General features: G+C 39.7%; 4 protein-coding genes and 2 pseudogenes across 12 annotated transcripts; 1 reads left to right on the top strand and 5 right to left on the bottom strand.

The window, feature by feature from the left end:
- Positions 1–6: 6 nt before the first annotated feature.
- On the bottom strand, positions 7–3,899 carry LOC104708655 (uncharacterized). 4 transcript variants are annotated; one of them, XM_087460770.1, is made up of 4 exons: positions 2,483–3,899; positions 1,083–2,390; positions 872–989; positions 7–538 (listed from the first exon to the last, which is right to left on the bottom strand). In XM_087460770.1, the coding sequence occupies exons 2-4, from the start codon at positions 2,343–2,345 to the stop codon at positions 306–308; spliced, it is 1,614 nt and encodes a 537-aa protein (XP_087316896.1). In that variant the 5' UTR covers positions 2,346–2,390; positions 2,483–3,899; the 3' UTR covers positions 7–305. The 4 variants fall into 4 exon arrangements, with proteins under 4 accessions (XP_087316896.1, XP_010423553.2, XP_010423554.2 ...); XM_010425251.3 differs by having other exon boundaries at positions 2,512–3,899; XM_010425252.3 differs by having other exon boundaries at positions 888–989; positions 2,512–3,899.
- A 1,421-nt stretch (positions 3,900–5,320) lies between these two features.
- On the bottom strand, positions 5,321–8,198 carry LOC147940552 (uncharacterized; annotated as a pseudogene). The gene is made up of 5 exons (XR_015564594.1): positions 7,890–8,198; positions 7,206–7,697; positions 6,962–7,114; positions 6,688–6,868; positions 5,321–6,610 (listed from the first exon to the last, which is right to left on the bottom strand). The product of XR_015564594.1 is annotated as an uncharacterized LOC147940552 (transcript).
- Positions 8,199–8,827: 629 nt separating this feature from the next.
- Positions 8,828–11,975, bottom strand: LOC104708653 (uncharacterized). 2 transcript variants are annotated; one of them, XM_019228970.2, is made up of 7 exons: positions 11,694–11,975; positions 10,967–11,458; positions 10,734–10,886; positions 10,578–10,637; positions 10,244–10,288; positions 9,739–10,160; positions 8,828–9,638 (listed from the first exon to the last, which is right to left on the bottom strand). In XM_019228970.2, the coding sequence occupies exons 1-7, from the start codon at positions 11,890–11,892 to the stop codon at positions 9,030–9,032; spliced, it is 1,980 nt and encodes a 659-aa protein (XP_019084515.2). In that variant the 5' UTR covers positions 11,893–11,975; the 3' UTR covers positions 8,828–9,029. The 2 variants fall into 2 exon arrangements, with proteins under 2 accessions (XP_019084515.2, XP_019084514.2); XM_019228969.2 differs by having other exon boundaries at positions 10,244–10,291; positions 11,694–11,947.
- A 447-nt stretch (positions 11,976–12,422) lies between these two features.
- Positions 12,423–15,196, bottom strand: LOC104709942 (uncharacterized; annotated as a pseudogene). Its single transcript, XR_015564595.1, has 6 exons — positions 14,959–15,196; positions 14,325–14,816; positions 14,081–14,233; positions 13,798–13,987; positions 13,264–13,694; positions 12,423–13,186 (listed from the first exon to the last, which is right to left on the bottom strand). The product of XR_015564595.1 is annotated as an uncharacterized LOC104709942 (transcript).
- A 263-nt stretch (positions 15,197–15,459) lies between these two features.
- LOC104708650 (putative aspartyl aminopeptidase) lies at positions 15,460–18,623 on the bottom strand. Of its 2 annotated transcripts, none has more exons than XR_015563435.1 (9): positions 18,365–18,623; positions 18,143–18,278; positions 17,706–17,978; positions 17,421–17,582; positions 16,980–17,219; positions 16,639–16,771; positions 16,369–16,550; positions 16,052–16,164; positions 15,460–15,957 (listed from the first exon to the last, which is right to left on the bottom strand). XR_015563435.1 is itself a non-coding variant. In XM_010425244.3 (9 exons), the coding sequence occupies exons 1-9, from the start codon at positions 18,621–18,623 to the stop codon at positions 15,849–15,851; spliced, it is 1,611 nt and encodes a 536-aa protein (XP_010423546.2). In that variant the 3' UTR covers positions 15,460–15,848. The 2 variants fall into 2 exon arrangements, 1 of the variants encoding a protein (XP_010423546.2); XM_010425244.3 differs by having other exon boundaries at positions 16,980–17,238; positions 17,436–17,582.
- Positions 18,356–22,378, top strand: LOC104709941 (putative disease resistance protein At5g04720). Of its 2 annotated transcripts, XM_087460769.1 has the most exons (7): positions 18,356–18,659; positions 18,856–18,941; positions 19,021–19,713; positions 20,013–20,383; positions 20,462–20,817; positions 20,905–21,110; positions 21,194–22,343. In XM_087460769.1, the coding sequence occupies exons 3-7, from the start codon at positions 19,023–19,025 to the stop codon at positions 22,021–22,023; spliced, it is 2,454 nt and encodes an 817-aa protein (XP_087316895.1). In that variant the 5' UTR covers positions 18,356–18,659; positions 18,856–18,941; positions 19,021–19,022; the 3' UTR covers positions 22,024–22,343. The 2 variants fall into 2 exon arrangements, with proteins under 2 accessions (XP_087316895.1, XP_087316894.1); XM_087460768.1 differs by having other exon boundaries at positions 18,369–18,659; positions 18,856–19,713; positions 21,194–22,378.
- Positions 22,379–22,490: the final 112 nt, after the last annotated feature.

The following is a 22,490-nucleotide window of genomic DNA, read 5'->3' as shown; positions in this document are numbered from 1 at the left end:
GCAATATACCTCCTGTAACTTTTGTTTTTTTACTTTTTCACATTTCTTCAAATTATATTGGTCCGAAGAAAAACGAAAAAAAAAAAAGGTAAGAATGGAGCATCATCATCGTACGGTAGTAGTATGAACAAAAAACCCTAACAAAATAAAATTTCTAAATCATTTACAATATCAGCGTAGGAACTATACATATAAAACCCAAACCTACAGAGAGACTATACCTCTTTTCAAATCCTCTTTTGAAAAATGCCAAAAAGAACCCAACTTTCCGATTCAATCAATTAACGTTTTCTATCTTTACCATTTCAGTTCAAGAAAACGGTTGTGTCGACCTCGACCTCTTCGGCTACTTCAATGACTTCTGCATTCCTGAGAGCCATCATCGCTTTGTAAACAGCCAAATCTGCGTTTTCTGCCAGAATTTGTGCTCGTCTTCTTTTGGCTATTGCAGCTTTCATGGCTGTATCAGCCAATGTTTTGGCTTCTTCCATTCTGAGAAAATCGTTTTCTTCCTCTGGTTCAGCCGCCTTTACAGCCACTGTTCAAATTGACACAACAACAAACGAATCAGATCGTTTTCACTCCCATGGTGTTTTGTCAAGCTAAATCCAAACCTTCACTATCTAAGTGTTAAAATTTAGCTATCCTCAAATCAAATACAGCACCATGACGAAGGAGAACATTATCAGTCTAATTCTATGGTAACCCTTTCTACTTAATTTTACTTCTGCAAGACTATTCCATGTTACTCTAACTCTCAAGTCTATCTATAGACCAAGTACTACACTTTCAGTACTCAACTGTAACACAAGCCTAAACATTTCATCACAGTAACTACGTATCCCTGAGTCATTATGTTGAGGGAACTAACCGAGCCAAGGGCTTGCCTGTTTGGCTTTTCCATGGAGTTGACTCCCCTGTCTTTTGAAGGATCTTCTCTTCCGAAACACAGGTTTGGAAAGTAGCGGCGTTTTCTTCACTTGATGACCCTGTGTATATACATGCATACATCAATTTCATTAGTACAAATACAACTGGAATAAAACATATATGGCAACTTGTACACCATAATATGACATTACCTGGAAAATTCTGAGGAGTGGTGCTTTTCGCTGCTTCCTTTTCTTCAACCAGTAATCATGTACTGCTTCAACCATCTCGTGCCTACCCAGGTATGAAAGACTAGCTATAGTGGTTGCTTTCTCATCCAAGAGATCATCGGCAGGGTTATGGAAATGAAACTTTTCAAACCCATCAATCATCAACTCAAAAGTTTCCCGCTGAAGTTGTTGAAATTGGTCATCTTCTTCACCAAGCAGTTCCCAGTTCTGCCTTTCGAGCCACTCTTCGTCTTCAGAATCCATGTCATAAAGAGCAATACTTCGAGCCATTGCCCTTGAAACCTCATCTTCGTTCACAGATATATATGGAACCGGCCTAGAAAAGGAGGGGAAGTCATATATATCCTCTGCATAGCCACACACTTCTCTTACCCCAGGAATAGGAATAACTTTCACACTCTGTTCCAATACATTCCGTTCATAGCATTCTTTATATATATCTTTAAAACCAAGCCAATCTTGTCTGTCGCAAAACTCAAGCTTCCAATTATCACCTCCCATCCATACTGTTGCATGTGTAACCCGGTTGCTATAACATGGTCTTATAGTCCTTTGTGCCTTGTGGCTGTATCTGATTGCCCCATCTTTCTTAATTGCAAGAAACCACTCATTTGAAGAAGAAAATTCCAACATGACACTAAACCCTTCTTCTCTGGAGCATCTGTCTGAATATATCATTAATATATTCGCAGAACAACATAAAGAATCAAGCTCCTCTTTTGTCTTCGCCAACGGAATGATACTAAGCACATTTGAAGCCGGAGATGAGCTACTTAGAACTGAGCTTCTGAGCTTTCTCGGCGATACTGCTACTGTCCTGTTTTTCCTACTTCCTGATATATCAAAAACCGGTGTTCCATTGTACGACTTGTGTGCATTATGTGAAATATTCCTTGCTCTTCTCCTTCTCAATGAGCTTCTCCTCTTTTGGAAACTATGAGAACCTAAATTGCCTCTATATTGAGCATTTCCTCCAGTTAACTTCGAGGCTCTCACTGATGGATGTAACCCAACTACACCTTCATTCCTCAGATTACAAGGTTCAGGTAAAGCTAATTCAGACTCCAAATCAGATTTTTCAACTGGATTGTCTAGCAAATACAGAAATTTCTCTACGAAGAAGAAAGAGCGTGGTGCAACTCTTAGAAACAGAGTAAAATGCATATCCATAAACCATCGAGGAATGACAGCAAAATCTGCTGAAAAGAGAGGTAGACAATTCATGTCCCCAAAAAACTTGCAGACACCCTTTGAGCTAAGGGGAGGCTCCTAGAAAACAGAAACCAATAGATCACCTCAGCAACATTTAAAGATCCAAAAACTTAATATCACTACATACACAAACAAAATCTAGTCCAGACCTAACGTTAGTAAGTGCAGAGGTAATTACCACAGGGAATCGAACGCCATGGTCTGCAAACACTTGGTTGATAGGTTGATACAAGAAGAAAGAAGTAAGCGAAGACAGGCTCAGTTGTTCCCTCCTCGTGTATCTCATTGCCAAACCGAAAACAGTTAGAAACCAGCAATCCTCACATGACCAATCTACTGTAAGAGTAAGCACAGGACGAACTGAAGAAACCCGACTGGGAAATCTCCTTCGCCTGCAATAAAACTTCAGGCTTCGTAGTGGCTCTTCTGATCTATCACTTGATGGTTCAGAAAGTCTCTTCCTTTTCCTACTATATACAATCCCAAACATCTTATCCACAGTCTTTACATCTCCGACACACTCATTTCCCACTTTCCTCCGTTTCCTGACCGGAAAGTCATCTACTTTTTTGTCGTCTTTATCACAAGAAACATGTCTCGGGCTACAAGGCTGACTGTTACTCTTACCGGAGACTTTGTTGTTGTTCCCTTTGGTTTTGTTCTGAGTCTTCAAAACGCTGTTCCAATCCCGATCCACAACATCGTGAGCTCTCCGTACCTTGGGTTCGCCGACGTTAGGCCAGATCCGACGACCCGAACGGAGGACCCGGGCTCCGTCTGGGGCTTTAACCACCCCGAAAACCCTAGTGGTTCGTCTCATTCCCACCGACGGCATCTATGCCTTGCTCATACGATTCCCTTTCTTACTCAAGACTGAAGACGCCACAAACTGGCTTGACTTAGTTAAGAAATTGGCTTGATTCAAACCCCTCCTTCGATCTATACTCGCTAAAATTCTAACAAAACACGGATCTTTCAGATAAACCAATCCGATTCTAACAAGATTTTGTTTTAAAAAACCTCTTCTTTTTTTTTTTTTTTTAATAGGGGAAATCGAAACGGGAATCGAAAGGGAAAAGAGTCGTCAGATTTTAACAGATTCGATCAAAATTAGTGAAACCCAGAAAGGGAGAAAAAGAAGAAAGAAAATCGCAGAGATCTCTGGAGATGGAAGAAGAAAAAGTAAGAAAAAAATCGATTGAGAGGATCGAGATCTGTTCATGGGGTTTTTGCTTTTTTATTTTTAGAGAAGAGTAGACATGGTGAAGAAGAAGAAGAAGAAGAAGAAGAAGATGAAGGATCGGCGGTGAAGATGGTTTCACGAACTTTTCGTTTTGGAAAGAAGAGAGGGAACCGAGGTGGCTAGGGTTTATGATCCGAAAACAACATCCAAAAAAAAAAAAAAGATCTTTCTTTAGAGGAGATTGGTCGTGACCGTTGGATGGTATTCTCGACGGTTCAGATTGATTCTGGTTCGATGGGTCCAATGCTATCTTTTTTTTTCTTTTCTTTTCTTTTCTTTTCTTTTTTGCAAACGTAGTAGACTGCGAATTTTTTGGGTTACACGAATATCTTTTTTTTTTAAAAATCGAATTTAAAACGGAATGGGCCGAAAATTTCAAAAGGTGACAAGAAGAAATGACAAGGTTGCCCTCTGGTTTTTAAGCGAGAGAGGTGTCTGAACCTGAAGTGTTTTAATTACAGTTGTTGAATGAATCTTTGTAGTTGTTTATAACTAGTAGTAATCCATATTACAACGAGTGTTTAACACATGCATACTTAAGAAAAACAAGAAGATGCAAAATTTGTGTTTTGTTAATACCCCTATTTTAAAAAACAAATCATTATTCTTAGACAAAAAGAAAAAAAGAAGAAACAGCTTAAGTTTTTGAGGATGGTTAAAGTGTGGAATTTTTATTACTGTGATAAGTGAAGGATATAGCTTTTAGACAACTATGAGGAAATTAGAACCACACCAAGAGATGATGATAAGATTACAAGACCAAACAACGTTCATTGACTTTTCGTTTACATATGACTTTGTTGTGTAGGAATCTATCTCTCTGCTTAAAAACAGAGTAATAATAATAAGATGATGAGATTGCTTCTTGCTTCTTTCCTTTTAGGCCTCGGCATTTTCTGCATAAACTCGTTTCTTTTCCAGTCTTTGAGATATATAGTCTAAGAACAGATTGTGGTTGCCTATCACTGTTACCTTCTGTCTGGTCCATGAGATCCACATCAAATGACTTCACCCCTAAAAATCATTGTTTATGTGTTTTTGTGACTTTTGTTTATACATAAAAAATGTCTTCCACACTTTCTAGAGAGTTAAGATCAATGAAGATTCTTGTCCTTGAATCAATTGTCTAGTTTTAGTTCAAACTATAAAGCCGATGAAACGAACAGCTTATAACAAACTGCATGATGTACTACAGACAGAAGTTTGCTAAAACTACAAGAGAAACAGACTCATCTAAACAAAAACAGAACAAACTCTTTTCAGCGTTAAACTAAATGAACATGACAAGAAAAATAGAACTACACGTGTAACACTGCTCAAATTCCCTTACTTAGCTTGGCCTAGTCAAATTGCCAAAAAAAAAAAAAAAACATTTCAGATTTAGATTTGATCCAAACAAAGCATAACCTATTTTACATGATTCACTATCTGCATCTTATATGATCCTTGTCAATTGCCAAGGCACAGGGAAGAACTGTAAGAGAAGGAGATACATTTGGGAATTTTAAAAGTTCGCCGCTTTGACCAAGTCAATGGAAATTTTCTTAGTTAATCATATGTATATTATTCATTCATATGAAATCAATTTTGATAACGCATGCATAATCTTGGTGGACGGGTTCAATGTATGGTTTAGAAAATAATTACAGACGTTGAAAATGGTTTGTCTCATGGTTGTAATCAATCGGCTGATTGAGTTTTACACGTACATGCTGCAGAAAATAAGTTAACTAAAATGGAAAGATTTTGAAAAGATAAATAAAGCTTAGTATGTTTAATCGTAATATCGAAAACTCTATTTTTGCTATACACACACATTAAGATGTTTCATATATGCCATAATCTCTGGTGGACCGGTCCAAGAGTTTTTTTTCCACGAAAGATGTAAAGAATTGTTTACTACTAATATTTTGTTAGGGTATTCGAGTCAGGCCCATCAGTGTAATAATTTAGGCCCAACGTTTCATGTTTCTGTCGAAGATTCCTTTGCCGTAGGTTGAGAAGATCATCTCCTTGAGGAGAGGATACTGAAGCAGAACAAACAGTAGCACCGGTGAACAAGCGAAAAGAATCGTCGGAGCAACGATCCATTTATCTTTATCCATCATCGTGAACAGCACCGACGAGCATGCAATAAGCATCGCCGCGATCGAAACGAACAGTATCGAAAGTCCCGCGATCATCTTTGTCGGAAGTGAGACCAAGAAATCGTCGAAGGAGTATCTCGCGGTGAGTATCCCGAGGAATATGGGTACGGAGGTGCAAGCGGCGAAGCAAGAGATCAAATCAGAGACGATGAATATGATGAACTGCTGTTTCTGTAGGTGAAAGGGGTTACCTACTGAATTGTCGTCGTTGCCACCAGAGACGGTGAAGACCGCCGCGAAAATGACCGTGACGATAAGAGCCGCCAAAGTCACCGTGACGATGAAAGCCGCGACTACGTTGCATGACATCGCCGTGTCTTTCATCCATTTCTCGGCTTCTTGTCGCAATCCTTGGTGTTCCTTTGTGAATATCTCGATCGGTGTTTGCTCTTCTGTGTTTACTCTCTCCTTCTCAATCGCCGGTGCGATTCTCTCCACTTCCTGCATCATCAAGTCCAGATTTATTTTAAAACCTCGTTTCCTCTGTTTTGGCTATGCATGAGAGAAACAGAGCTTGGAAGGAGGAGAAGGAAAGCCGGCGAGATGAAGGATACCATTTCCGTCACAGTCCTTGTCGGCGAGCAACAAGTACTTCCTGTCGTCCAGACCGTAGAGGAGACTAAATACCTTCTCTTGTCTGAACTCGACGGCCAAGAGAAACAGAGTACTGCTCGAGCTTGTTCTCGTGGACCATAGAAGCTCGGAGTTGTTCTTTATCATCTCCACCAAGAAATCTACATTCCCAAACCGTACTGCAAATAGTAAAGCCTCATCCACGGTCTCAGAACGTTCCTTCGAGCCCAAGGCCAATGTTTCTTCTGACATTCCTTGTAGAAGCTTCTTGGCTTGTAGATGCATGACCTTGAGTTGGTACACTTCATCTATTCCTGAAAACATCACTCGAATCAATTTTATATATCATGTGACTTATCGGTCCATTTGCTGACGAAAACCTAATACGTACCGGTCCATTTGGAAACACATCTGAGCAGTTTCACCATCAGAATATCTGGGAAAAAATCGAAACTTTTCTCACTTTCTTTAAAGGAATATAGAGAGAAGCTTATGTATACGGAAAAACTTACTCTGATGATCTTTGTTTGGACAAGAAGGAAATGGAAGAGTTGGCAGCTTTACTTGTATCCCTAGCAAGTGAGAGAAGGAAAGATGAGTTGAATCAAAGGAGAACAACAAAATGATTGATTTTTGTAATGAAAAGGTCTTAGATTAGTACAGACAAGAGTAGATGAAACGTGTAAATGGTCCGAGATAGCAGCCACCAGGAAATAGATCTGGCTTTGAAGCCAAGACAATGATGGGAATTGACTCGATTTGCAAGTGTTTTGTGACGGCTAAGCGTCTGCGCATGTTGAACAGATCCAACGCGATGTCTAATTAATTGTATGAAGGAAAAACAAATCAAGAAATCATCATCAAAACAGCCTAAAACATGGGTTGCTTGAAGTCCACGAAACCTCTTACCGAGCATTTTATAGAAGATGGCATTAAGAAAGAGCAAGGAACCGTGATATCCATCATCGTCAAGTAACACCTGAACCGGAGTTCTAGTGTAAAGATAGCGAGCCATCTCCATCTGCGTGTTCTCAACCGCAACCACAACTGGAATCTGCCCATTGATTCCAGGAATCTCTAGAAGCTTAGGGTTCTTAGCAACTAAGGCTTCAGCAATCTCCATGTTTCCACTAACCGCAACGACAGTGAGGGGCGTGTGGTACGAAGCGTTTTGGCTCATCTTGGGAAGCATTTGTTCAGGTGTCATACGACGCAAAAGCTCTTTAACAATCTCGGGTTTCCCACACGCGCAAGCCTTTAACAATGGTGTCTCGTAAAGGTTTATCCATGCGTCCACTGCGTCCAGATGATCGTTCAAGAAATCCCTCACCACCTCTACACGACCTTGGCTTATTCCTTGACTTAATTGTATATACTCATAATATACGTTCGTATTCTTTCCTACATCATCAACAAGATCACGCTATGCGAATGGTTCAGTATCCGGTGCTTTATTCACCTAATGATTATCTTAAGATACAATGTATATACCCTAGTAGCCTGAGCAAGAAATTTAGACTTTGATCTATCCTTTGTAACTTGCTTATAGGCAAATTGATTATTTGAGATGGTGTAAGAATAACGAATTCATACCGAGAAGCCGAGATGCGGAAAGAGCTGATTCGATTAACGGAGTCTGGGTATTGACGGGATCACTTGGAACTTCTTGTTTAGGAACTTTTTTTGTAGAAGAGATACTGTCGCCTAGGTCAGCATGAGGAGCCTTTGTATTAGCGAATTTGAAAGGACTCTTCCGGAGTGTTTCCTTCAAAGTTGCGTGTAAGTAATTAGAACTCATTGCCATATATATTATATTTTATTAGAACCAACCCTAACAAATATATAGAAAGTAAAGAAGACAACTAGAGGTAATAGGATATATATACAAAAATGCAAAGTGTATGTCGTTGTTCTATATGCAAGGCATAACGGTAACATGCATACTATCTTTGAAGTTTTTCTATCGAATTATTCTTTGATTGATCTTATATAAGAATATATGCTTTTCTTGGTTACTCATTATTAATTTGGGAGTTTGGAAAGCTTGTCTGTTAAAAATAAAGATTCTATATGAAGATAATAATCTATTTTTTTAAAAACATTAATAATAATAAATCCAAAAATTTAAAAGCGAAAAGGCATCAGAATGACCATAATATTACTAGATAGACTATATTTTAGGTTGGATAACTAGAATGATCTATATGTTTTTTTTGGAAAAGACAGTCTAACCATTTTTTTAACATATACACGAAATTGTCATTTTCATTAAAAACAAAAAACTAATGGCAGGTTTATTTGCTGTTTCATGGCATAATATTCGTTGCCATTTGCATTTAAAAAAAAAAACGAAATTGTAAAAACGTATTGCACATAAGGTGTTCTTGACGGCAGATTTATTTGTTGCTTATTACAGATTTGTTAGTTATCACTTACTTAACCATCGTTTTAATTCTTTTTGAAACTCGATCATAAACGTCGACAAACCCTAGTACTCATATGTGTCGATCGATTTTGTCGAGAATCCACTCTTTGATCGAATAATATTACTATATTAATTAGGAAGAATCGTGTAATCTTAAACCAAATGGGAAAGAAAGGAAAAGTGAACTCTCGCACAATAGCATTTTCTCGTTTCATGAGGGGTTTAATTTTCAAATTCACCCAAAAAAAAAAAAAAGATTTAAAACACGTACACTTTAAGCAAACACACACACACTTTATGTAATTATGTTAAAACAAAGATTTCATCTTTCGGTCGAAGATTTTTTTGCCGTAAGTGGAGAAGTAGAGCTCCTTGAGGAGAGGATACTGAATCCGAACAAACAACAGCGCCGGGAAACAAGCGAGGAAGATCGTCGGAGCAACGATCCAAGGGACGTTAAAGATCGTGAATAGGGACGACGAGAATGCCACAAGCATCGCCGCTATCGAGACAAACAATGTCGAAAGTCCAGCGATCATTTTCGCAGGCAGAGAGAACAAGAAATCGTCGAAGGCGTATCTCGCGGTGAGTATCCCGAGGAAGATGAGGACGGACGTGCATGCGGCGAAGCACGATATCAGATCGGAGACGATGAATATGACGAATTTTGGTTCATGTAGGTGAAAGGGTCTACCGCGTGAATTTTCGTCCGTGCCGCCCGGGACGGTGAATATTGCCGCGAAGGTGACCGTGACGATGAGAGCCGCTACAAAGCTGCAAGACATAGCCGTATCTTTCATCCACTTCTCAGCTTCTAGTCGCATTGCTTCGTGCTCCTTTCTGAATATCTCTATCGGTGTTAGATCTTCTGTGTTTACTCTCTCCTTTTCGATCGCCGGCACGATTCTCTCCATCTCCTACATTTATTATCATGCAAGACTATATTTTTTTAGACACATGTTCAACTGGTTATGCATTTAAGGTGCGTACTCCATAGCCGAGAGAAACAAAGCGAACCTTAAACCATTGTAACTCGCGTTGCATCTGCAACGTTGCGCTAACGACCGTAGCGAGCTTATAATTAGGAGGAGGATAGCCAGCGAGATGAAGCACACTATTCCCGTCACTGTTCTTGTCGGCGAGAAACAAGTACTTCCTGTCGCCCAGACCGTAGAGGAGACTATACACCTTCTCTTGTCTGACTTCGACGGCAGTGTTAAACAGCGTACTAGTTCCCGTGGACCATAGAAGCTCGGAGTTGTTCTTGATCATCTCCACCAAGAAATCAACATTCCCATATCTTACTGCAAAGAGTAAAGCCTCATCCACTGACTCAGAACGTTCCTTCAAGCCCAAGGCCAATGTTTCTTCTGATATTCCACGTAAAAGTTTCTTTGCTAGTAGATGCGTGACCTTAAGTCGGTACACTTCATCTATCCCTGGAACATCACTCGACTCAGATTTAAATTTCATGTGAATCCTATCCAATAACCGTACTTGCAGACGAAAACCTAATACTTACCGGTCCATTTGGAGAGACAATTGAGCAGTTTCCCCATTAGGGTATCTGCTGGAATTATAATAAAACACCCATAAAAAGTTGAAACTTTTCTCACGTTCTTCAGAGAAAAAAATTATCGAGACTTTATGATGTTATGAATACGGAAGATGTAGTGAATTTATCTGATAATTAAATTTACAAACCTTTAAGCCTTTCGATAAGGTTTTAAAACCCCGACACAGGGAAAGAAGAATTTGAGAATCTTCTAAACCTTATCGTGACAGGTCGTGCTCATTTGATTAATTAGTCCCCTTAAACTTACGTCAAGTTACTTTAGATTAATAAAAGAACTTACTCTGATGATCTTTGTTAGAACGAGAAGGCTTTGGAAAAGTTGGCTGCTTTATTTGTATACCTAGCAAGTGAGAGAACAACACACATTGGATCAAAAGAGAGTAACAATATGATTGATTTGATCGTTGCAAAGAAAAGGTCTTATATTAGTACGGACAAGAGTAGATGAAGCGTTTCAATGGTCCAAGATAGCAGCCACCGGGAAAAAGATCTGGCTTTGAAGCCAAGACAATGATGGGAACCGAATCGATTTGCAAGTGTTTTGTGACGGCTAAGCGTCTGCTTTTGTTGAACAGATCCAAGGCCATGTCTAATTGTATGAACAAATCAAGAAATGATCATCAAAACACCCTAAAACATGGTTTGCTTGAAGTTCAAGAAACCGCTTACCGAGCTTTTTATAGTAGATGGCATTGAGAAATAGCAAGATACCGTGAAACCCGTCTTTGTCAAGTAACACCTCAACCGGAGTTCTGTTGTAAAGATAGCGAGCCATCTTCATCTGCGTGTTCTCAACCGCAACCACAACAGGAATCTCTCCATTGTTTCCAGGAATCTCTAGCAGTTTAGGGTTCTTGGCGACTAAGGCTTCAGCAATCTCCATGTTTCCACTAACAGCAACGATAGTAAGAGGCGTGTTGTAAAAAGCGCTTTGGCTCATCTTCGGAAGCATTTGTTCAGGTGTCATACGACGTAGAAGCAATTTAACAATCTCGGGGTTTCCATATGCGCAAGCCTTTAACAATGGCGTCTCGTAAGGGTTTATAAATTTATCCACTGCGTCCGGCCGACGGTTCAAGAAATCTTTCACGGCTTCTACACGACCTTGGCTTATTCCTTGATTTAATTGTATATACTCATAGTATTCGTTCGTAACCCTCCCTACATCAACAACAAGAACACATAATAAATCTATCTGTATCTACAGAGTGTTACGCTGTGCGAATAGCTAGGTATCCGGTACTATATTCACATATTAAAAAATCATCTAAAGATACAATGTGAATAACCTAGTACCCATAAGTTTGAAACTGAGACCTTGATCTGTCTTCTTGTGAATTGCTATTATAGGCGATTGATTTGCCAACAAAAAAATACGAGAACTCTTAATTACTACCTTGAAGCTGAGATGCAGTCGGAATCTGAAGATTGAATTGATCACTTGGAGCTTCTTCCTCTGGAACTTCTTTTATAGGTGAGGAACTGTCTTCAGAACTGACTTCTAGGCCACCATGAAAAAATTTTGTTTTAGAGAATTTGAAAGGGCTCGACTTAAATGTTTCTTCCACAGCTCCGCCTAATTGATTAGAACTCATTGTTGTAATTAAATTTCTTGGACCAACCTTAATATAATATTAATAAACAAAAAACACAAAGGTATTAATATATATGTAGGCATAAAAAAAGCATACAATCTGTGGTGTTTACTATCTTATTCTTTGATTGATCTTACATGAGAATATATCCTTTGCTTGGTTACTAATTAATTTATTTGGAAAGATTTTATGTTAGACAGAAATAAAGGTTTCTTCTATATGAAAAATATAAATATAAAGAGATTTTAAGAGATCCATATAATTTCATAATAATATTTATTGTTTCTGATTTGTTGCGAGACCATTTCTTTTTTCTTTTTCGTACATAGTAGAGCATATGCAATAAAAACCTCTTATCTAGAAAAAAGTTTTTTTTTTAAAGTTGAAAGAGTTTCTCGTAAAACATACTTTGGTGATGATCTTAATTATATATTTTGCTTATTTTTTTGCTTTTATGTTGATTATTTTTCTGACAATATTTATAACCTATTGACTAATGAATATGTTGGATTCATGTTCTCTCTAGATCATTGGAAGTCTAATCGGAATATCCAAAACTCTAATTTCGCTATACACACAATTAATATGTTTCATATATCATCCATAATAATCTTTGGTGGACCGGTCATTGTTTAAAGTTAGGCCCATAAATGATTTAAGCTAGGCCCATCAATGTCTTAAGTTAGGCCCAACATTTCATGTTTCTGTCGAAGATTCCTTTGCCGTAAGTTGAGAAAATCATCTCCTTGAGGAGAGGATACTGAAGCAGAACAAACAGTAGCGCCGGTGAACAAGCCAAAAGGATCGTCGGAGCAACGATCCATTTCTATTTATCCATCATCGTGAATAGCGCCGACTAGAACGCCATAAGCATCGCTGCGATAGAGACGAACAGTATCGAAAGTCCGGCAATCATCTTTGTCGGAAGCGAGACCAAGAAATCGTCGAAGGAGTATCTTGCGGTGAGTATCCCGAGGAATATGAGAACCGACGTGCAGGACGCGAAGCAGGAGATCAAATCGGAGACCACGAAGGTAATGAAATGCCGGTCATGTAGGTGGAAGGGTTTACCTTTTGTATTTTCGTCGATGCCACCAGGGACGATGAAGACCGCCGCGAAGGTGACCGTGACGATGAGAGCCGCGACTAAGCTGCAAGACATAGCCGTATCTTTCATCCATTTCTCGGCTTCTTCTCGCAATGCTTGGTGCTCCTTTGTGAATATCTCGATCGGTGTTTGCTCTTCTGTGTTTACTCTCTCCTTCTCAATCTCCGGTGCGATTCTCTCCACTTCCTACATTATGAAGACTCGATTTTTTTAGAACTCTGTTTTCCTCTGTTTTGGCTATGAATGAGAGAAACAGAGCAAACCTTGAACCATTGTAACTCGCGTTGCATCTGCAAAGGTGCGCCAACGACAGTAGAGAGCTTGGAAGGAGGAGAAGGAAAGCCGGCGAGATGAAGCACACCATTGCCGTCACAGTCCTTGTCGGCGAGCAATAAGTACTTCCTGTTGTCCAGACCGTAGAGGAGACTAAACACCTTCTCTTGTCTGAACTCGACGGCCAAGAGAAACAGAGTACTGCTCGAGCTTGTTCTCGTGGACCATAGAAGCTCCGAATTGTTCTTGATCATCTCCACCAAGAAATCCACATTCCCGTACCTTACAGCAAAGAGTAAAGCCTCATCCACTGTCTCGGAACGTTCCTTCAATCCCAAGGCCAATGTTTCTTCTGATATTCCCCGTAGAAGCTTCTTGGCTTGTAGATGCATGACCTTAAGTCGGTACACTTCATCTATTCCTGAAAACATCACTCAATCAAGATTTCAATTTCATGTGAATTCTATTGAATAACCTAATACTTATCAGTTCATTTGCTGAGCTGACGAAAACCTAATACTTACCGGTCCATTTGGAGAGGCCTTTGAGCAGCTTCCTCATCAGAGTATCTAGGAAAAAAATTTGAAATTTTCTCACTTACTTCAGAGGAATATAGAGACTTTAGATGAAGCTGATGTTTAGGGAAGAACTTACTCTGATGATCTTTGTTGGAACGAGAAGGCTCTGGAAGAGTTGGCAGCTTTACTTGTATCCCTAGCAAGTAAAAGAAGGACTGATGAGTTGGATCAAAGAAGAATAACAAAATGATTGATCTTTGTAATGAAGAGGTCTTAGATTAGGACAGACAAGAGTAGATGAAACGTGTCAGTGGTCCGAGATCGCAGCCACCAGGAAATAAATCTGGCTTTGAAGCCAAGACAATGATGGGAATCGACTCAATTTGCAAGTGTTTTGTGACGGCTAAGCGTCTGCTCATGTTGAACAGATCCAACGCGATGTCTAATTAATTGTATGAAGGAAAAACAAATCAAGAAATCATCATCAAAACAGCCTAAAACATGGGTTGCTTGAAGTCCACGAAACCTCTTACCGAGCATTTTATAGAAGATGGCATTAAGAAAGAGCAAGGAACCGTGATATCCATAATCTTCAAGTAACACCTGAACCGGAGTTCTGGTGTAAAGATAGCGAGCCATCTCCATCTGCGTGTTCTCAACCGCAACCACAACTGGAATCTGCCCATTGATTCCAGGAATCTCTAGAAGCTTAGGGTTCTTAGCAACTAAGGCTTCAGCAATCTCCATGTTTCCACTAACCGCAACGACAGTTAGGGGCGTGTGGTACGAAGCGTTTTGGCTCATCTTGGGAAGCATTTGTTCAGGTGTCATACGACGCAAAAGCTCTTTAACAATCTCGGGTTTACCACACGCGCAAACCTTTAACAATGGTGTCTCGTAAAGGTTTATCTATTCGTCCACTGCGTCCGGATGACCGTTCAAGAAGTCCTTCACCACCTCTACACGACCTTGGCTTATTCCTTGACTTAGTTGTATATATTCATAATATACGTTCGTATTCCTTCCTACATAAACAACAAGATCACGCTATGCTAATAATTCAGTGCTATGTATATGATCACCTAAAGGCTATCTAAATATACAATGTAAATAAAATACCCTAGTACCCTGATGTTCGAAATTTGAGAATGGTATGACAACTCTTACCGCGAAGCCGAGATGCGGAGAGAGCTGATTCGATGAACGGAATCTGGATATTAACGGGATCATTTAGAATTTCTTCTTCAGGAACTTCTTTTATAGGGGAGATACTGTCGCCTAGGCCAGCATGAGGAACCTTTGTATTCGCGAATTTGAAAGGGCTCCTCCGGAATGTTTCCTTCAAAGTTGCGTCTAAGTGATTAGAACTCATTGACATATTATATTTTTCTTAATTAGACCAAACCCTAACAAAATATAGAAAAGAAACAATTCACAACTAGATGTAATAGGAGAATATATATACAAAAAAATGCAAAGTTGTATAGATATGTCGTTGTCCGTAGGTATATGCAAGGCATAACGGTAACATACAATCTTTGGTGTTTATCTATCCTATTCTTTGATTGTTCTTGCATAAAGAAATATATCCTTTACTTGGTTACTCTTTATTTTATTTGTAAAGCTTTTCTGTTGGAGAGAAAATTAATAGGTTATTCTTCAATATAATTCGACAAATTAAAAACAAGTTTATTTGTCAAGGTAACAACAATAGTAGGTGTTACAAACCGGAATCTAACCTAGAAGATTATTTTCCAATTTCGGTATATATATGTTTCTAAAACAAGACAATCAAGAAACCGAATACATAATGACAAAATTACCGAAAATAACTTGTGCAGTTTTGCTAAAGAGATTTACCGACAATACAGACACATTTCTCTCCCTTCTCTACTCAAATTCAGGTTCTGTACTTGTTGTGATACTGAGGACCCAGCCACGAACAGAAGCAACTAGCTTAAGATTCTCACCAGTCACCATGTCTTAAAGATCTTGGAGCCTGGACAAAGCGTCATATAGCACACGATTTTGTTGCCTAGAGATTAATATCCGGGAAGTTAATCATCCACAACGAGCTTCCTGTCTACGCTTGAGAAAGATCGATAAAACGCCTTGAAATGTCTGTATGCGATGTCTATATCGTCTGTTCCACAAATTTCTCTCACACTGTATCACAAGTAACATGTTCCAAAAACCAGAAGCTGAGTCTAACGTAATCTGATGTGGAAACATGAGAAAGAGTTGTTAAAAATTCGCATACCTATGCATAGAAAGCTGAGGTATGCCACAATCAACGGTTCGAATCCCCACTCCTGATGCCAATATAGGCCCTATTGTTGAGCCACATCCCATATCATTTCTCACCACAAACTCCTGCAGAAGTAGCAAAACTTTCATTGGCTGTATACTATTCACAAATATGGGTTGCTTAGAAGATCTATTATGCGTAAATCCTAAGAACCGCAGACAAATCGCTTTCAACATCTGAACAGAAGGCTGATGAAGACAGAACCATAAATTTGTCTCTAAATGTTGTATACATACTATCGGGACTTAACATTAAGAAGAATACCCAACCTGAATTGGAAGATCATGGAGTTTTGCTACTTCTTTGAAAAGAAAAGAAGTGATTCCACTTGTTGCATAGCGTTGATTTGCGTTATGTTTGATAACCAGACCCTTGTGTAGTTGTGGACGGTGGTTCTCTTCATGCTTGTCTGCAAAGTTGGGGTGCACTCCATGAGCCATGTCTGCAGACACTGCAACCACAAGAACCCATACGACTGCCTTACTAAAATCCCAGAGACTACATACAAATAAATAATTGGAAAAGTAGAAAGTGTTTACCAAGAAAAGATTTCCGGATAGCACGGTCAAATGTACACTCAGTGACCTGATTATTGCCTAGGGAACTCACAATCCGTCTCATTGCTTGAAACATAGTGGGCGCCCCAGCACCTTGACATGAGTCTGAACCTACCTATTGAAACAAAACACTTTTTAAGAAGAATTTATACAAAAAAGGCTCAGACGTTTCAAGCACATCATCAGCTCAAAGAGAAAATGTTATGGAAGGTTAAATGCAAGTCCTCTTTTTATTCAACAAATTTCAGGACAAAAGTTGTGCTAATAAGTTCTTCGATTTGAAGCAACCTAATAAGTATCAATATCTTATAGGAAAAAGGTACCTCCTCGTTGTCAAATAAAGCTATCATCCGGATATCATGTTCAGTCGAAAGGCTTTCAGATGATTCACATGAATCAATGAGAGCTCTCAAAGCACAGAAACTTGATGCAAGATTATCTAGTCTTCCAGAAAATATGAATTCATTGTTTGCTCCTCCCAGGCAGCTGGGTTGGGTGTCACAGATATTTAACTCAAGACTCACTATATCCTCAACCTTACAGTCCAGGTCATCTGACAAAATCTGCAACAAGATCAAGAAGCTTTGAGATATTTGCGGATTTTACCACATCAAGAATTCAGAGAAATTGATGATGATGAAATCAAAATGCAAAATTTAGCAACACTAAACTTTAAATTTCTCATTTCTATTCTCATGATCTAATATCTTAGAAACACGGTGCACGGTAAGAAACAATGCAGAGGAATGACTCTTGTGACTAACCTAATTATGTCATACCTGCATGAGTATGGATGATGAGCATCTTTGGAGGAAGAAGATACATTTTTTTCCTTCAACTCAGCTGAGGATTCATCTGGTTTCGTAGCTAGTAGTGGAACAAGTTGGGTCTCCAAATTTGGTTTAAATCCTTCACTATTCACTGTGCTAAACAATACAAGAACAACAAAAAACAGCATGAGTGAGCTTCAGAACTAGTATACTTCCACTTGATAACAAATGAATTAAGTCTACAACACAACTAGAAAAAAACCCGTAAAAGAAGTTTACCGATCAAGATGAATGGCCAAAGTGGGCACTCTAAGTAATGGCCTTTTCACTTTGACAAGCCTGTGAACAAACGAGCCATCACTGGCTCTCACAATTGCTCTCCCGGCAACACTCAAATCTCGATCAAACCATGTGTGCCACAAACCACCTCCGTAAGTCTGAACATTCACCATCAGATAGCCAGACTTAGATGAAGCAGACTTGGGCTTAAGTTTAAGACAGGGGCTATCAGTGTGAGCAGCTATAGCATGAAAACCATTACCAGGAACATACCTACAAAATTATGAACAAATATAGGTTCCTTAAACCCAACAAATAAGGAATCTAAAAAGAAAAAAAGGGATCTCGTGAAGAACCCATCAACTATCCAAGCATAACCTAGTTCCAGGATTCACTACTCTACTAATGAAGATCATAACTGAATCGGAAAAACTCACTTGTCTCCGACGGCAAAAGCAACCAAACAGGACATGTTTCGTGTAAAGAAGTAACGGCCACCAGGTTTCAGCTTCCAATCCTCGTTTTCACTGAGGAGATCAAACCCAGCATCCAAAAGCTGTCTCTTCGCCTCAGCTGCAAGCCAAAAACACATCAATCAGAGCCGTCACTTCACTTGAATATATATAAAAATACAAACTTTAAACTGGATTACAATTTACCAGTGGCGTGAAACTGCGTCCATGATTCATTAAGATAATCCAGAAGATCCCCGAAAATCGAGGCATTAGAATCACTCCCGAGCGGTCTCGAATCACCCTGGGAGGAGCAGAGGATAGGAGAGACGGAGGAGAAGGAGCGAAGAAAGGGAGAGCGATGGAGATAAGTAGGAAAAGAGAGAGATGAAGGGAACACAAAAGAAGGATTGAATTTGGAGGGAAGAGAATGGGTTAGTGGAAGACGAGCTACGGCGGCCGCCATTAAAACTGCCTCCCGAGATTCTGAAGATGATGAGAGGTCCGTCTCACTGACTCATCCTTTTTTACCCCTTTCCACCGTAATTTTTTATTTTATTTTATATTTACCTTTTCACCGTAATAAATATCACCCATAAAAAAAAGAACAGAATAATCCATTAATTAATAATTGATTGTGGAAATTGCGATGATGACGTGGCGTTGTTTTGGCCTCTTCCTCTTTTTGCGAAAAAAAGTCATTCTCTATTGTGAAGTCTCCGGAGACTTAAAAAAGGCAAGTTCCTACGAAGCTTCGTTGATGAGTCACGAGTGGGTGGTTGTGGTAACAACGTTGTCTCTTTACTTAGTTCAGTACGCTTTGCTTATTGCTTCTCCACTCATCTCTCTCTCAATTGGCCTAGACATGGCGGAACTTGTGGGCGGCGAAGTTGTGACGGAGCTCGTGAAGCAGCTCTTCGCTGTATCTGACAAAGCCTTCAGATGTAGAAGCATCGCCAAAGACCTCGCAACCATGATCCAAAACGTTCAACCAACCATAACGGAGATCGTCTATAGCGGCGTGGAGGTCAGTGAGCATCGTCAGGTTCAGTTGCGTATGTTCTCCGAGACTTTAGACAAGTGCAAGAAGCTAACCGATAAGGTTCTTAAATGTCACCGTTGGAACATGGTGAGACAGCTTTACCATGTCAAGAAGATGGAGGATCTTCAGAAGAAGATCTCCAGATTCATCCAGGGCTTGCCTCTTCATATTCTCGCTGACGTTCATCACCTTCGTGCCGATGCTGAGGTGCGTTTGGATCGTATTGATAGGAATTGCGATAGCTTGAATGAGAAGCTTGGTTCTATGAAGATCAGGGGAAGTGAATCTATGCGTGAGGTGTTGAAGATGGCTGAGGCTACGGTGGAGATGGTGACTGATGATGATGATGGTGGTTTTCAAAATTTGGGGGCCGGGTTGGAATTGGGAAAGAGGAAGGTGAAGGAGTTTTTGTTTAGATCCAGTGATGAAGCACGACTTGTTGGCATCTCAGGGATGAGTGGTTCTGGGAAAACCACTCTTGCTAGAGCGATTGAGCGGGACGAGGAGGTTCGAGGTAAATAAGATTATCATGTCTCTGTTTTAGTAACCTCTATTGCAGCTGTAGTTTGTGGTGTTGCTTGATGTCATATTTTCATATGTATGTAATCTCAAGTGAAGTTTTGTTGAGTTGATGAGTTGATTTCTTGATATTGGACACTGGTTAAGAGTTGATGAGTTGAGTTCTTGATGTCATATTTTCATATGTATGTATGTTGGATTATGTAATCTCAGGTGAACTATTGTTGAGTTCTTGAAATTAGAGATAACTGTTTCTCTGATGCTAAAAAGGGTGCTTGTTTGCTGCTTTTACAGGCCACTTTGGAAACCGGGTTTTGTTTCTGATTGTATCACAATCTCCAAATGTTGAGGAGCTGAGATCGCTTATTTGGGGATTTCTTACTGGTTATGATGCTGACTCTGGTGTTGTTCTTCCGGAATCGAGTGGTCAAACACGGAAGCTAGTGATCCTTGATGATGTTTGGACAAGGGAATCTCTGGACCAGCTGATGTTTGATATTCCTGGAACTTCAACTCTTGTGGTCTCAAGGTCTAAACTCGCGGGTACTAGAACCACCTATGATGTAGAGTTACTAAATAAAGATGAAGCAATGTCTCTGTTCTGTTTATCTGCTTTCAATCAGAAATCAGTCCCTCCAGGATTCAGCAAAAGTTTGGTCCAGCAGGTAATGGGTCTGCCTACATGCCTAGTAGTAATATTCTTTCCAGTTTCACTACTCATATTGACACTGTTTATTTGGTAGATTGTTGGGGAGTGTAAAGGTCTACCTTTGTCTCTGAAAGTTGTTGGTGCTTCATTGAAAAACCAATCTGAAAAATACTGGGAAGGTGCAGTGACGAGGTTATCTAAGGGTGAACCTGCTGATGAAACTCATGACAGTAGAGTGTTTGCTCAAATAGAAGCAAGTCTAGAAAATCTCGACCTGAAAACCAGAGACTGTTTTTTGGAACTCGGTGCTTTCCCTGAAGACAAGAAGATCCCTCTTGATGTTCTCATAAACGTGTTGGTCGAGTTGCATGATCTCGAGGACACAAGTGCTTTTGCTGTTGTTGTTGATTTAGCAAACAGGAATCTTCTTACTCTAGTGAAAGATCCAAGGTATTGCTATAGAAAACTCTTTATGATCTCTGTTCTTGTAGCTACTTCTACCGTTCTATGTTTTGATCGTCTTTACTAATTTTGCAGGTTTGGCGCTATGTACACTAGCTACTATGACATATTTGTGACGCAGCACGATGTGCTAAGAGATGTAGCACTTCGTCTAAGCAATCGTGGGACCGTAAATAGACGAGAGCGTTTACTGATGCCAAAAAGAGAGTCAGTGCTTCCCAGAGAATGGGAGAGGAGCAATGATGAGCCATACAATGCCCGGGTAGTTTCCATTCACACAGGTAAAGAATCCGTTACACAATTATTTCTGTTTGTCACTAGAAAACATAATGTTTTGATATGGATTTCTGTTCTTCCTTTACAGGAGAAATGACTGAGATAGATTGGTTTGACATGGAACTCCCTAAGGCTGAAGTTTTGATATTAAACTTTTCCTCTGAAAAGTATGTATTGCCTCCTTTCATTGCTAGGATGGGCAGGCTTAGGGCACTCGTGATTATCAACAACGGTATGTCTCCTGCGCATCTACATGACTTCTCCATCTTTACCAATTTGGCCAAACTCAGGAGTCTTTGGCTTGAGAGGGTTCATGTCCCTGAACTCTCTAGCAGTACGGTTCCCTTGAATAACCTCCACAAGCTGTCTCTGATCCTGTGCAAGCTCAACAATAGTTTTGATCAGACCCAAGTAGACATTGCCCAAATCTTCCCAAAACTGTCTGATCTCACAATAGATCATTGTGGTGATCTTGTAGAACTACCTTCCACCATCTGTGGAATCACTTCACTCAACTCCATCAGCATAACAAATTGTCCCCGCATCAAGGAGTTGCCTAAGAACCTGAGTAAGCTAAAAGCCCTTCAACTTTTAAGGCTATATGCTTGCCCGGAGCTGAAATCTCTGCCAGCAGAAATCTGTGAGCTGCCAAGACTAAAGTACGTTGACATCTCTCAATGTGTCAGCCTATATACTCTTCCGGAAGAAATAGGAAAGGTAAGGACACTTGAGAAGATTGACATGAGAGACTGCAGCTTATTGAGCATACCGAGCTCTGCGGTTTCACTGACTTCTCTACGCCATGTAATATGCGATACCGATGCTCTGTCGATGTGGGAAGAGGTCGAGAAGGCGGTTCCAGGACTTCGTGTTGAAGCCGCTGAAAAGTCTTTCAGCCTGGATTGGCTCGACGAGTAAGTTCTTGATTCTCCCTCCGAGCTTTTAGAAGCATGTTGTATAAGTAATTTAATTGCTAATCTGTAGCAATTTGTTGTATAATATTTCCGTTAACGCACTCAAAAAGAGTCAGTGCAATGTTCTTTCTTGGAATATGATCACCAAGGCTTTTTCTCTCCAGTAATTTTCATAAAAGTTGGATTGATGTTAGTAACGTTTTAAATTTTTTTACCCTGTAATATAGAGTAAGTTTTGTGAAAAAAAAAACTGTAGTTGAAGAAAAATTTAAAACGTATTTCGAAAACTTGAACGCTAGATTTGAAAACATGTATTTGTGAAAACGCTAAAGGTTATGTCATATCGAAAAGAAAAAAAAGAGAGTTGAAGAGGAGCAATGATGAGAGGCCATTATCGAACCAACTAATCGTCGGCCGGAGAAAGGCAGACTAATCGAAGGCCCAATAATGACACTATGCTCTCACAAAAAA

Source organism: Camelina sativa, chromosome 8 (assembly GCF_030686135.1).
Source record: "Camelina sativa cultivar CO46 ecotype springtype chromosome 8, ASM3068613v1".
Classification (NCBI taxonomy): domain Eukaryota; kingdom Viridiplantae; phylum Streptophyta; class Magnoliopsida; order Brassicales; family Brassicaceae; genus Camelina; species Camelina sativa.
Note: the sequence above shows the minus strand (reverse complement) of the source record. Positions and strands in the feature narration are given on the sequence as shown.